The sequence below is a fragment of the Amphimedon queenslandica genome, unplaced genomic scaffold (assembly GCF_000090795.2).
Source record: "Amphimedon queenslandica unplaced genomic scaffold, v1.1 AMPQUscaffold_13203, whole genome shotgun sequence".
Classification (NCBI taxonomy): domain Eukaryota; kingdom Metazoa; phylum Porifera; class Demospongiae; order Haplosclerida; family Niphatidae; genus Amphimedon; species Amphimedon queenslandica.
In genome coordinates, this window is record NW_003546561.1 from 45,716 (window position 1) to 57,528 (window position 11,813).

The 11,813-nt window shown below is 35.2% G+C and overlaps 5 protein-coding genes across 5 annotated transcripts in view; 2 read left to right on the forward strand and 3 right to left on the reverse strand.

Moving 5' to 3' along the window:
* LOC100640335 (beta-mannosidase-like) overlaps positions 1-508 on the reverse strand; it is a 7,281-nt gene extending 6,773 nt beyond the window's left edge. The window contains exon 1 of the mRNA XM_020000264.1: positions 505-508. Coding sequence (XP_019855823.1) covers positions 505-508 — 4 coding nt within the window. The remainder of the gene's footprint in view (positions 1-504) is intronic.
* Positions 509-654: 146 nt separating this feature from the next.
* On the forward strand, positions 655-2,886 carry LOC100640461 (beta-mannosidase-like). The gene is made up of 11 exons (XM_020000286.1): positions 655-775; positions 825-945; positions 1,014-1,120; positions 1,291-1,435; positions 1,492-1,572; positions 1,842-1,964; positions 2,020-2,164; positions 2,253-2,374; positions 2,444-2,514; positions 2,596-2,697; positions 2,750-2,886. The coding sequence occupies exons 1-11, from the start codon at positions 714-716 to the stop codon at positions 2,769-2,771; spliced, it is 1,101 nt and encodes a 366-aa protein (XP_019855845.1). The 5' UTR covers positions 655-713; the 3' UTR covers positions 2,772-2,886.
* A 186-nt stretch (positions 2,887-3,072) lies between these two features.
* Positions 3,073-4,155, reverse strand: LOC100640589 (coiled-coil domain-containing protein 124-like). Its single transcript, XM_020000287.1, has 3 exons — positions 4,125-4,155; positions 3,923-4,092; positions 3,073-3,680 (listed from the first exon to the last, which is right to left on the reverse strand). The coding sequence occupies exons 2-3, from the start codon at positions 4,082-4,084 to the stop codon at positions 3,177-3,179; spliced, it is 666 nt and encodes a 221-aa protein (XP_019855846.1). The 5' UTR covers positions 4,085-4,092; positions 4,125-4,155; the 3' UTR covers positions 3,073-3,176.
* Positions 4,156-4,630: 475 nt separating this feature from the next.
* On the reverse strand, positions 4,631-9,936 carry LOC105313849 (hemicentin-2-like). The gene is made up of 15 exons (XM_020000265.1): positions 9,716-9,936; positions 9,519-9,667; positions 9,121-9,462; positions 8,813-9,058; positions 8,390-8,677; positions 8,063-8,335; positions 7,703-7,999; positions 7,347-7,652; positions 6,897-7,190; positions 6,421-6,765; positions 6,324-6,370; positions 5,689-5,862; positions 5,454-5,639; positions 4,998-5,148; positions 4,631-4,751 (listed from the first exon to the last, which is right to left on the reverse strand). Exons 1-15 carry the CDS (start codon positions 9,934-9,936, stop codon positions 4,642-4,644), a joined length of 3,429 nt encoding a protein of 1,142 aa, XP_019855824.1. The 3' UTR covers positions 4,631-4,641.
* A 487-nt stretch (positions 9,937-10,423) lies between these two features.
* The window catches only part of LOC109584504 (tetraspanin-3-like), a 3,597-nt gene continuing 2,207 nt past the window's right edge, over positions 10,424-11,813 (forward strand). Inside the window, exons 1-4 of the mRNA XM_020000268.1 lie at positions 10,424-10,579; positions 10,630-10,827; positions 10,922-11,002; positions 11,179-11,271. Coding sequence (XP_019855827.1) covers positions 10,526-10,579; positions 10,630-10,827; positions 10,922-11,002; positions 11,179-11,271 — 426 coding nt within the window. The 5' untranslated portion in view covers positions 10,424-10,525. The remainder of the gene's footprint in view (positions 10,580-10,629; positions 10,828-10,921; positions 11,003-11,178; positions 11,272-11,813) is intronic.

An 11,813-nucleotide genomic window follows, 5' to 3' on the forward strand; every position in this document is an offset into this window, starting at 1 on the left:
CAAACTTTTTACACAGCATAAGAACATCAATATGTATCAGAAAATGTAATAAAAATTTGAAGTGATTTCAGAGCCATTTTTTCAAAAAAACCATGGGCTATAGCCTTGGGCATTTTTCAGATTTTTAGTGTTTTATTAAAATGGCTATAACTTGAAAAATTGACGCCAGAATCAGCTCAAACTTTTTACACAGCATAAGGACATCAATATGTATAAGAAAATGTAATAAAAATTTGAGGTGATTTCGGAGCCATTTTTTGAAAAAACCATGGGCTATAATAGTACAGTGAATTTTTCAGATTTTTGGCATTTTGTTAAAATGGCCGTAACTTGAAAAATTTAAGCCAGAATTAGCTCAAACTTTCTACACAGCATAAGGACATCAATATGTATCAGAAAATGTAATAAAAATTTGGAGTGATTTCAGAGCCATTTTTTGGAAAAAACCATGTGCTATTATTATTATTATTATTATTATTATTATTACTAATTTCACTTATAAACTCATTACTACTGATTTCTGATCCTATTTCAAATTCATTTTATTATTATTATTATAAAAAAAAAACAAATGGGCTATAGCACAGGGATTTTGTCAGATTTTGGCCAATTTCTAGTTTTAAAACCTACTTGTATTTCTCTGACTTTAGGACACCACAAGGAGCTATTGGCCAGCTAGTCCCTCAAATGGAGCTAAAGTAGATGATCCAGTGATGGGCATATATGTACAGCGATGGGGAGACTCACAGAACACAACTGTTGGTGACATACACAGGTCAATACAACCATACTACAATTACTAATAATGAAATGTAATTTTGCAGGTACGACTATTTTAGTACTTGTAATGACGTTTCAACTTTCCCTCGGCCTCGATTTGCGAGCGAGTTTGGTTTTCAGAGCTATCCTTCATTTTACTCGCTCTCAACGATTTCAAAACCCGACGTAAGCTAGAGACACTATGATGCAATATGTAAAATAACATATTTATACTCTATTGAATGTTATTGCAGGATTGGAGCAATGACTCACCATTCTTTACTAGCCATAGACAGCATCATCCTGACGGTAATAAGCAAATGCAGAACATGATGGCTAAATTTTTTCATCTACCAAACAAGTGAGACTGAAATACTATTATAGCTTGCACATTTCGTGGAATAAAGTTTTAAACAATTTGAGCTTAAATTTTTTTATTCTCACAGTAAATATTATACTCTATAATAAACTTAAATTTATGCACTTGTTCATAATGCATGAAAAATTCCATCTTTTTATTTTATATTATAGTACTGATTCAGTTCAACAGTTTAAAGACTTCATCTACTTATCTCAAGTTGTTCAAGTTATATGCATAGGATCAGAGGCTGAGCATTATCACAGGTTACTGAGTGAAGCTGGGGCATACACTCGTGGTACACTGTACTGGCAACTAGTGAGTATCAGTCATTATATTATGATGGTTGAATTTATTTTAATTTATTGTAATAGAACGATATCTGGCAGGCCCAGACCTGGTCCTCTGTTGAATATGCTGGAAGATGGAAGTTACTGCATTATGCAATGAGGAGGGTAAGTGCTTACCTTATAGTGGGAAATTTCGGAGAGGATTAAGTTTGGTGAATTTGGCATTTTGATAGCCATTCACCAAAATAAAAACCAGCCATTTTGAGTCATTATACGCATGCTCAATGGCACATGGCCACAAATTTGCCAAATTAAAATCTGCCAATCACCAAAATTTAGCAATTCGCTAAAATTTAGCCCTCCAAATTTACCTGCTATACGGTATATACAAACATTGATTTTAAAAATATTTTGTGTCTGTTAATGTACTATAGATTTATTCTGATGTCTCTGTCACTGCGTATCAATTGAATGGCTCTATTGCAGTTTATGTCACTGTCGATGATCCACAGATGACTGCTAAGTATTCACTTTCAGTTGACATCATATCTTGGGATGTAAGACAGTACTATACTCAATAGCTATGTGCTATTGATTGGGTATGATGTATAGGGTAAAACAGTATCTCAGAAGAGTATGCCAAATTTACAATCTGAAGGATTTACAGGAACACAAGTAGCTGAATACAAGATTAGTGATATATTTCAAGGAAGCCTGACAGTAAATGATGCTTATCTACATATTTGGATAACTGAAGGTAAAGCACAAAGCACTACTTAGTACTTTCTACTTAAAATATTAAAAAAGAATAATTTTGTATTAATGCAATATGTATATACATGTAGATGGTTCGAATACAATCCTTTCTTCTACTCATTTCTTTCCTGGAAACTTTACAAAAATAAATCTTCCTTCAGCTAAAATAATAGTCAGTAATGTGACGTCAATATCATCAAATGAAGTATCGGTAAGTCTCTATTATGATATTATCACTAATTATTGCTGAAATATAACTTTAATTTTTGACTGTTTTTAGTTTAGTCTTCAATCTGATGCAACTGCAGTTTATGTGATGTTGGACAGTGGAGCTTTGGAAGGATATTTCAGGTGAGATTATTCTCAATATTTAATACACATGTATACTCAATACTGCAAGTATTGAAAGTGTTCTATTCTTATTGTCTATAGTGATAATGGATTCTTAATGACTCCAAATACAGTCTACAGCATGACTTTCACTTCCTGGTCTGACATTTCAACTCAAGACTTTAGCAAGAACATAGTAACAAGGTTTGTATCAACAATTTGTGGTTTGTATTATCATCAATTATCATGATTATAGGTCACTGGTTGACACTTACTAGTTGCACTCAATTGAACTTAAAACATAATTTGATAAAAAACCAAAATTATTATTATTTCCTTTATGCTGTGCTATTATTGCTGAGATGTGGTGTGTGTGATGTTGATTTTGACAAATTTTGTGAACGAAAAATGGGCCAAAACATGTAGTTTGTAGTTAATGTTTGGCACATTGTATGACGATGAAGAAGAATATAGTATTATCCATTCTATTCATAATTATCAACTGAAATAAAAATAAGAGAACAGTAATACCAAACTACCAATAATAATAAGAGTGAGAGAATAGCATTTAAATTATTATAATTAAATTAATTATGTTAAAATCATATTTCTCTCATTTTATAGAAAATAGTTTTCTGCACTATATGCATGTACATATATTATACACAGTATCGGATCGGCCATCATGATTTCTCATTGAAGGAACTGTGTGGTTGATTCATAGGGTTTTCAGGCGACTTCATCCACTCCTTCCTCACCAACTGCTTCACTTGAGACAGCCTCAGGTTAGGATTCTCAGTTTTCAGTCTGGCTATCTCTCTCTCCTCAAATGCAGCGTAAGAAGCTTTCATTCTTCTCTCTGGATGTCTATCAAGTCCCTGGTCAAGTCCACCAACTTTAAGTACAGCAATTGCTTCATCGACAGTCGCTGCGTCGTGATGGCCCTCTAGAGATCTCTGTTGCATTAAATGATTAGGGTTCTCTATCAATGGGTCTACTTCCACTACTGATTTTGGGAGGGGTGTGGCTCCGCTAGAGGCCTGTGATTCGGCGATCTGTGCTCTTGTTACTTTTGGAGGAGGACGTGAAGAGGCTTTCCCTTTCAAGCCCTGTTCTTCGGCTTCTAGAAGTTTCTTTGCTTCGAGTTTCTTGTCAAGCTGATCTTGACGCTTTCTCTCTCTATCAGCCTATGATAAAAATATAGGAATAAATATAAAATATACATGTATATAGTTATAAAATAATATTAAATTTTGGTTGGGCCAACAGCTTTTAAATTTCAATTTTGATATAGGGCAAGAACAAAGTAAAAAAACAACCAAAAACTACATTCATACTTATTAGACACTTTTTATAAAACAAAATTACTGATTACTTATTACTGATCACAATAAAAAGCGAATGGGCACATTATGAATCTACTCTCTACCTTTCTGTCTTGTTTCCTCGCTACATGTTTATCATCGTCCCTCCAGTACTGGTCTTCCTCTTCTTGTCTTTTTCTTTCGTCTTCTTCTCTCTTAGCCGCTGACTTCCTCTCTTTAGCGGCCACTGCTTTAGAGTTAGGCTCCTTGAACTTCTTGCCAGGCATTTTGAGAAACAAGCCAACAAGTAATTTGAAGTAAAGTCAATTTTTAACCCGTTCACATACCACGCCCCCAAAGCACACCTCCACTTTCTATAAGTTGCAACAAATCCAGTGCTCAGCTTGCAGCTCACAGATCTCACTGCATATTAATTTGCTACTTACTTGTAAGCATAGTTTTTAAAGTTGACAAAATTTAATTTCACTGGCAACAAAAATTTATTGTTTAGCAATACATGCATCAGTAATAATTATCCTCATGTAGCCAAAGGAGCATGAGTGAGTTCCAGCAATATGCTTGCAGGCTTTGTATGCATCACTCACACAACCTGCAACATAAAGGAAAGCAAATAAAAAGAGTAAAATCATTGGAGCCAGTTTTGAAGAACTGTACATGGTTATAGTGCAAAGTACAAGCATATCCTTTATTATTAGTTAACTAACTTTCCCGCCTTTTTTCATTTAAAATTAATTTATTTTAGACAAAAAAACACAAAAATGACAAGACAGAATGCATCAGTTGATTCAGTTCATAATAATCATTAGCTAATATTGTTAATAGTCTAGCCAGTAGTAGGATTACAGGAGATACAGCAGGCATTACGAACAGCTGCTACTGAACACATTGAACTGGGTACAGCTGCACATAAGAAACTCTCACCAGTACAATCAGCTAAAAAAAGAAACAAACAAATAAATAAATAAATACAATACAGCTGGAAATATTAGCAGAGAATTAACATTGGTAAATTGGCAGTTGCAAAGAATACTATGCTTCATAATACTACTAATATAATACTATTCTGAGCATACTAAATACAAGTGGCTCTCTAAATTGTTAATATAAAATCACAAAATTTTTAACAAATTGCCAAACATAATTCTTGCTAGTATTTCCAGCTGTCAGTATGCCAGTTACCATTAGGACAAGGTGATCCTGTATCACACTCTCTTGTGACTGGAGGCTTGGATCTGTTGGAACAGAATGAATCAGGTGCTGTTAACTCAGAGATGACATTATGACATGTTACTGTCCTAGATTGAGTACCTCTTCCACAAGTAACACTGCACTGTAGATAAACAACAACAACAACAACAATAATAATAATAATAATAACAATATGACATTACCAATGTTATGCTTCTGAGCAAAATTGCCTTTTACAAAATGCTCCAAAATTTTGCCCAAAATGAAAAAGATAAAATTCTGAATTTTTATTGCACTTCCTGATACATATACATGTACTTATGTTGCATAAAAAGTTTGAGCTGATTCGAATCAAAATTGGATCTTTTACAAATTTTTAAAGTTTCTCCAATATCTGGTCAAAGTCTCTGTAATGACTAGGAGAGAATTGCATGTACATGTACTCACTGGTCCGTAATGAGACACAAGCCATGAGTATAAAGGAGGGCAGTCTCCCACTCCACAGGCATGGGTAGTATTGGGTCGGGTCAATCCCTCGTCCATACAAAGACTGTCATCAATAAACTGCTGAGTCATCACATTATAGCACCTGACTGTTCGATTCCTCAAACCACCCATGCAAGTACTGGAACACTGTTAATAAAACAACTTAATAACTATTATTAACTATTTATTAACTGACTGGGCTCCACCTATCCACCACGTATTGATAAGGACACAGGTGTATGTTGCATTGTTCAATGGTTCTTGGTTCGGTTCCAGCTGTACAGAACCGGTCATCAATGGTCATATTGGTCACAGAAGACACACAGGTGATGTTCCTGGTACGATAACCTCCATTGCAAATCTTGTTGCACTATAAATGAAAAATAAACTTTTATTTTGTCGAGGGGCAAAATTTTCTTGTGAATCTAACATGAATTCAACACGCAACAGTTAAATTACAAGGACTTGGTACTAAAATTGGAAATCTGTTACACTAAAGTTATTTTGGCCTATAATATATGACTTGTAAAGTTTTTGTTTTAAAAAAAGTTTTTCCTAATACCACCTCTGCAAGTACTGGAACACTATTAATAAAACGCCTTAATAACTCAGGTTAGTTAAGGTGTACTCCATCTTAGTGCTGTACTTTGCAACATAGACCGATCCATCAGACAGTACTTTAAAAAGGTCGTTGGGGTAGGGGGTGGGGAAACATTGCAGCCGCTGTGGTCTGTTAGAAACTGCCATTACACTTAATAATTTTCTTAATGACTATTAGTAAATGCAATTTTAATTTTCATGCATTGAACTTTAAGATCATCATGTAATTACCTCACTCCAAGGACTTGTTACCCACTCAGGAATGACTTCTATAGTTGCTAAAAAGAGTAATAAATAAAATACCAATCAAGGTAATTAATGCACTTACTTTGAAGTACAACATCTCCTGCATCATCGCCTGCAATGTTAGTTGTAATGCAGCGATAAGTCCCTTCAAATTCTTCAGTAAAAGGAGAAATGGTCAATACTGACATATTCCCTGTATTGTTCATAGAGAAGACTGCTAGACTGGTATTAATTTCAGCAGTAAATCCATCAGGCTGTACTCTCAGCCATGTTGCATCAGCTTGGCCTATTCCAGTGAATGGACAGAACAATTTGACACTTCTACCAAAAGTGACATTATTTGGCTCTTCAGATCTACCAGCACCAATGACCACTTCATTAGGGCCAGGAGTTGGTAGGGACTGCTGACGATCAATTCTTGCAGGATCTGTATTGAGAATTCAAATTACAACAGTATTTACCATTGATTATATCAAGAGTACATATGTACTCTTGATTATACTAATTAGGCTAAGTTTTACGAAAATTTTGAAGCATGCAGAAATTAAATCTCCTTACCATAAACTCTGAGGTTTAAAATATCAGAACTATTTCCACAGTCATTGGTTGCATTGCATAGGTAAGTTCCCTCGGCGAAAGAAGAAACAGGAGATATTGAAATATCACTGCCTCTAACAGAGCCTCCCCTATTGTACATTATGGTCGTAGTAGCTTGTGGGTCATTCACTCTGCAGGAAAGAGTGAGATTATCTCCAACAAATGCACAATAGTCCACATCATGAGGTCTTCTCCTAAGTTGATTGCATCTATTACCTTGAGGACTGACTCCAACCAGAGAGACATTCAAATGACCTGAAAGAGGATTGTAACATTTATATATTATACATATATATGTATATAAATTGATCATGTGAGGAAGAAAGTGCACAATTACTCTTGATTATATATAATAGTGTATCTAAGTCATTTCTTAACAGTAAAAACAAAAAATAATTGAGCTCTTTTTACCTTTGACTCTCGAGCTGGCAGTAGAAGTACCAAATGCATTCGAAGCACTGCAAGTATACACATCAGTGTCATTAGCAGATACCCGCAAAAACATTCCATACTGTATTACCCTATCACCAGTAGAGGCAGCAGTCCATGTAAATGTAATAGGCCAAGTACCACTCTGAGTCCAACAATCAATAGAAACAAACTGATGGCCTAACAAACAAACATTGACACCAATATTAACTCCAGTAATTCTTCTTTTTGGAGGTAGAATTAAAGTTGGGGTGCCAGGAGGATTAGCTCTGATCAAAGGAGGGACGCCTGATAGTGAATAATGGATCGGAATTAAACTTTAATATTTGTTGACTTACCTGATGCACTGACAAGTATAGAATCCTCTGCTGCCCCACAATCAATGTTATGAGATCTACAGATGTATATTCCTGAGTCTGATAGAGCAAAGCCCCATATAACAAGAGGCGTATCTGTTGAACTTCCACCAGGTCCACTGATAGTGTATCCTTCATTTGAAGAACAAGAAATTACAACTATCTCTCCATCAAAAGGGCAAAGGTCAGCAGTGGTATTGGTTATACCAGGTCGATTGCATCCATCGTCTGATATATTCAGAGCTGAAATACTCCCATTAATGGTCACAGGAACCTGACCTGCATAAGATGAACATCAGTTATGACAGATGCTATAATCATTTATCTTAATTTAGAACTCACTAATAACTTGTGTAGCTGCCGAGCCCATTCCACAAGGATTCATAACTGCACAAGTGATTGTACTTCCTACATCACTAAGCATAGCATTATAACTGCTACCAGTGACACCACTTATGACACTGTTGTTTCTAGACCATGTTCTAGTTACATTAGTACCAAAGTCAGCATTGCAGTTGACTGTGACTGGATTGCCTGAATTGAGACAGAGCCTTGAGCCAATGTTAACTATTTGATCAATACCAGTCCCTGTTTCTTTTATCAGCTCTATACGACCTGAAAATAAGAGATAAAAAGGTCTTGGATCATAATCACTTCTCCTTTCCTTACCAACAACTTCAGTTGTTGCTTGACTACTTCCACACTGATTACTAGCAGTGCAAGTATAATCTCCAATAGAACTAGCTGCAATGATAGAACCACTTTGACTGCCTCCTCCAGGAGTGGACCAAGAGAAAGTGACATCAGACACTGACTCATTGTTGAATGATAGGTTGCAGACAAGAATGACTCTAGCTCCCACGCCAGTTCTTGAGACACAGGTCCTAGTGCCAGCAGGGACTGGGGTATTACCAGGATTAGTAATAATACCAGTCCCAGGTGCAATAGTTGGAGCATCTGTAAAATATAGAATTAGATGGGCAATTCATAAAGAAGATGCAACACTAAATTTAATGCAAGTATTTTTTGCATACAAGTAATGATAATACTCATATAATATTCACAATAATTATTAAAATTAAATTTGTTAACCTTTGATAAAAGTAGTATTACTGACAGATCCACAGACATTAGATATGACACAAGTGTAATTACCAGAGACAGTGGCTCTCTGTCTAGACCCAGTATTACCACTCTGAAGTACTCCATTAATATACCATGCAACAGCACTGCCTGGTGCAGAGTCACCACATGAAACAAATAGATCATTATCACTGTGTGGGCAAGGAGGAACAATAGTACCATCACTTCTTTGGACAGTTATTACATTTGGCAGACCTGGAAATTCAAGTTACAGAAAATTATTATTGTACACATAGCCAAAAGCAATACCAACTTACTGTACAATATCTTTGTTGTTTCAGAATCATTTCCAAAACGATTTTGAAGGACACAGTTTAGTGAACCTTGCATATTATACTCCAGTAATAGTCCAGGAAAGACATGTATTATATTGTTTAATCCAGTTTCAATACTAAATTGGCTTATGAAAAAATAAGCATGATTTATTGGTTGATTATTAAATGTGTAAAATGAAACTGGCTCAGGATTAATGCTTCCAATCTGAGCACATACCACCCTGACCACAGGTACTGGTGATTGTGGGTCAATGCAAATATTGGTTCCTATTCTTATTGAATTTGAAGGAAGCATTCCAGCACGATTGATTACTGGTGAGAAACCTAAAAATATCATAATTTATACTACAACATAAATATAGATCTGATATCTGATATACCTATGATATTAATATCAACTTTATAAATATTGTGATCATTGTATTCACAAATGAATTCTCCAACATTTGATGGTTCAATTCTTGAAGCTAGTGTTGGATTAGCAACACGTAAAAACTCGCCATTATTTCCAAACATTTCAATCCCATTACTACAGAAACAATTGATATATAGATGCAATTAAAAATATCACACTTACTTTCGAGTTCCTGGTATGAAAACAAGAGGATTAGATTCTAGATCACCATCAAAGCTCCTTCTTCTCAACTTCCACACTGCATTCAAATTGCGTCTTTCAAAACTTGGCGTTACCAAATGGCCACAATCCAGAGTCACACTAACATTCTCAAGTATCCTGATATCAATTGGAGTGGAGCTGTTTGGAAGCTGAACATAAATTCTACCACCTACACAATGCATTATTAGAAATGAACCAATTTACACAATATGTGATCATAAAATTAAAACATATAATGATTAAAGCAAGCAAAAAGGCTGGGTTTAGTCTGGGTTTTGGTGGTCTCAGTGGCCTGGTGTTATAATAAACCACAGGACATGCTATGATTACTTTCAATGGCCTGTCTGCCATCCATAGGAACACTTAGTGTGCCATTCCAGTTATATTCCTCTGTATAGTTGCTGTTTTGGGCAAAAGTAATACCAAACATAGCAACCTGTTCAAATCATAATAATAATAATTATTATTATTATATTCTTACCAGTACTGAGGCAAATAAAACCAAACTCTGCATGTTTCACCTCCTTTTTTTAGTGTAAAAGTAAAACACCAACAAACAACTTGCTATGCTTGCAGCTAAAAGAACCGCAGATAAATTATTTTAATTTGTACGGAATGTAGGCGTGGTTTATTAAGATGTTTTAACCCTTTTCACACAGGATTTTCGTGACCAACACAATTCGAACACAACTGTGCCAAGAATAAAACTGAGCAGTCGGCACATAAAACAGCTCTTCTCCACTTGTTTGTGGCAAGAAGGAAAGAGAAGACATGTTTTCCTTTTGCTCTAACCTACTTCACTGCTTCATAAGCCTATCATGTGTTGTAAGTAACCCACAATAGCCAATCATTATTGTACCTTACTATTTTAAAAGGTAACATTTATTGCAACAGCAGCTTCTGGTATCCTCCTAATACTAGCCTCAGAGGAGCCGAGCAGCTCACTAGGAGAAGGTGGCCCTTATGCTCTTATACCAGGGATCGTCTTTGTGTCAGTTGCTATAGTGACGGTACCATTAGGAATCTATGGATGCTTAAGTGTTCGTAACGATAGCTCAAAAAGATTAGTAATAGTCAGTTTATAATAAATTGTTGTTTATTTTTGTTTGTGATGCATGTGACATTATGTCACGTAATAATATTATTTATGTTTATTTTTTTCTCTAGTATACTGTTATTGCAATTCTTGTCTCAATTGTCATTCTTTTGTGTTCAAGTGTCCTCTTCACTTTTACTTACACTAACATGGTAAGACAGTATCATATTCAGCATTATTAGTTATGAGTAAGGTGTACATTATTCATCTTTTGTCTTTTATAATTACCACCTCATTCTCTCTCTGACATTTTGTCTTTCTTTTGTCTCTTCATTTATTCTTTTAATTCAAATTCTCTCTCTCTTTTACTTCTTCTCTTTTACTTCAGATTAGTAACAACCTAAACTCCACTTTATGGTCTGAATTAAGGAAGCCCAACAATTCAAATGATACCAGCAAGATGTTTGATATACAGACTAAAGTAAGTCTTGTTCTCTCTCTCCCTCCCTCCCTCCCCCTCTCTCTATACATGATATGAAGTTGAGTTGTATGCTTGGAACATACTATGTACCCACATCTGCCCCATTGCTCATCTTAATTTGATAATATTCCCATGAATTCCCTCACTACAGTACTCTAGTAGTACTAATACCAAGTACTCATATTCTCTATTGTAACACTGTTAGTGTGTTTCTGCTGTTAGTGTGTGTGTGTGTACTACTTGTGGTGGTTGCTGTTAGAATATGACTACTCATTGGACCTTAATGTTCCCATTCTTACTAGTACTATGGGATCCACTCAGTCACTATGATAGAACAGAGTATAAATTAAAAAATAATTTTATGTATAAATAAAAAGCTCAGTGTAAGCCTTATTATGTATGGGAATTAGCATTCGAATTTTTGAGAAACTTTTAAAATTCGTAAAAAATCCAATTTTGATCGGAGTCAGCTCANACTTTCTATGCAACTTAAGTACATGTATATGCAAATGTAATAAAAATGGAGAATTCTCACCTTGTCA

Coding starts and splice junctions, on each gene's coding strand:
- LOC100640589 (XM_020000287.1), bottom strand. CDS start 4,084: ATGCCTGGCAAGAAGTTCAAGGAGCCTAACTCTAAAGCAGTGGCCGCT. Junction 3,681..3,922: donor CGAGGAAACAAGACAGAAAG/GTAGAGAGTAGA, acceptor TTTTTATCATAG/GCTGATAGAGAGAGAAAGCG.
- LOC100640461 (XM_020000286.1), top strand. CDS start 714: ATGGGCATATATGTACAGCGATGGGGAGACTCACAGAACACAACTGTT. Junction 946..1,013: donor CAACGATTTCAAAACCCGAC/GTAAGCTAGAGA, acceptor ATGTTATTGCAG/GATTGGAGCAATGACTCACC. Junction 1,121..1,290: donor TTTTTTCATCTACCAAACAA/GTGAGACTGAAA, acceptor TTTATATTATAG/TACTGATTCAGTTCAACAGT.
- LOC105313849 (XM_020000265.1), bottom strand. CDS start 9,936: ATGCATTGTGTAGGTGGTAGAATTTATGTTCAGCTTCCAAACAGCTCC. Junction 9,463..9,518: donor AGTTGATATTAATATCATAG/GTATATCAGATA, acceptor TGATATTTTTAG/GTTTCTCACCAGTAATCAAT. Junction 8,000..8,062: donor GGCAGCTACACAAGTTATTA/GTGAGTTCTAAA, acceptor CATCTTATGCAG/GTCAGGTTCCTGTGACCATT.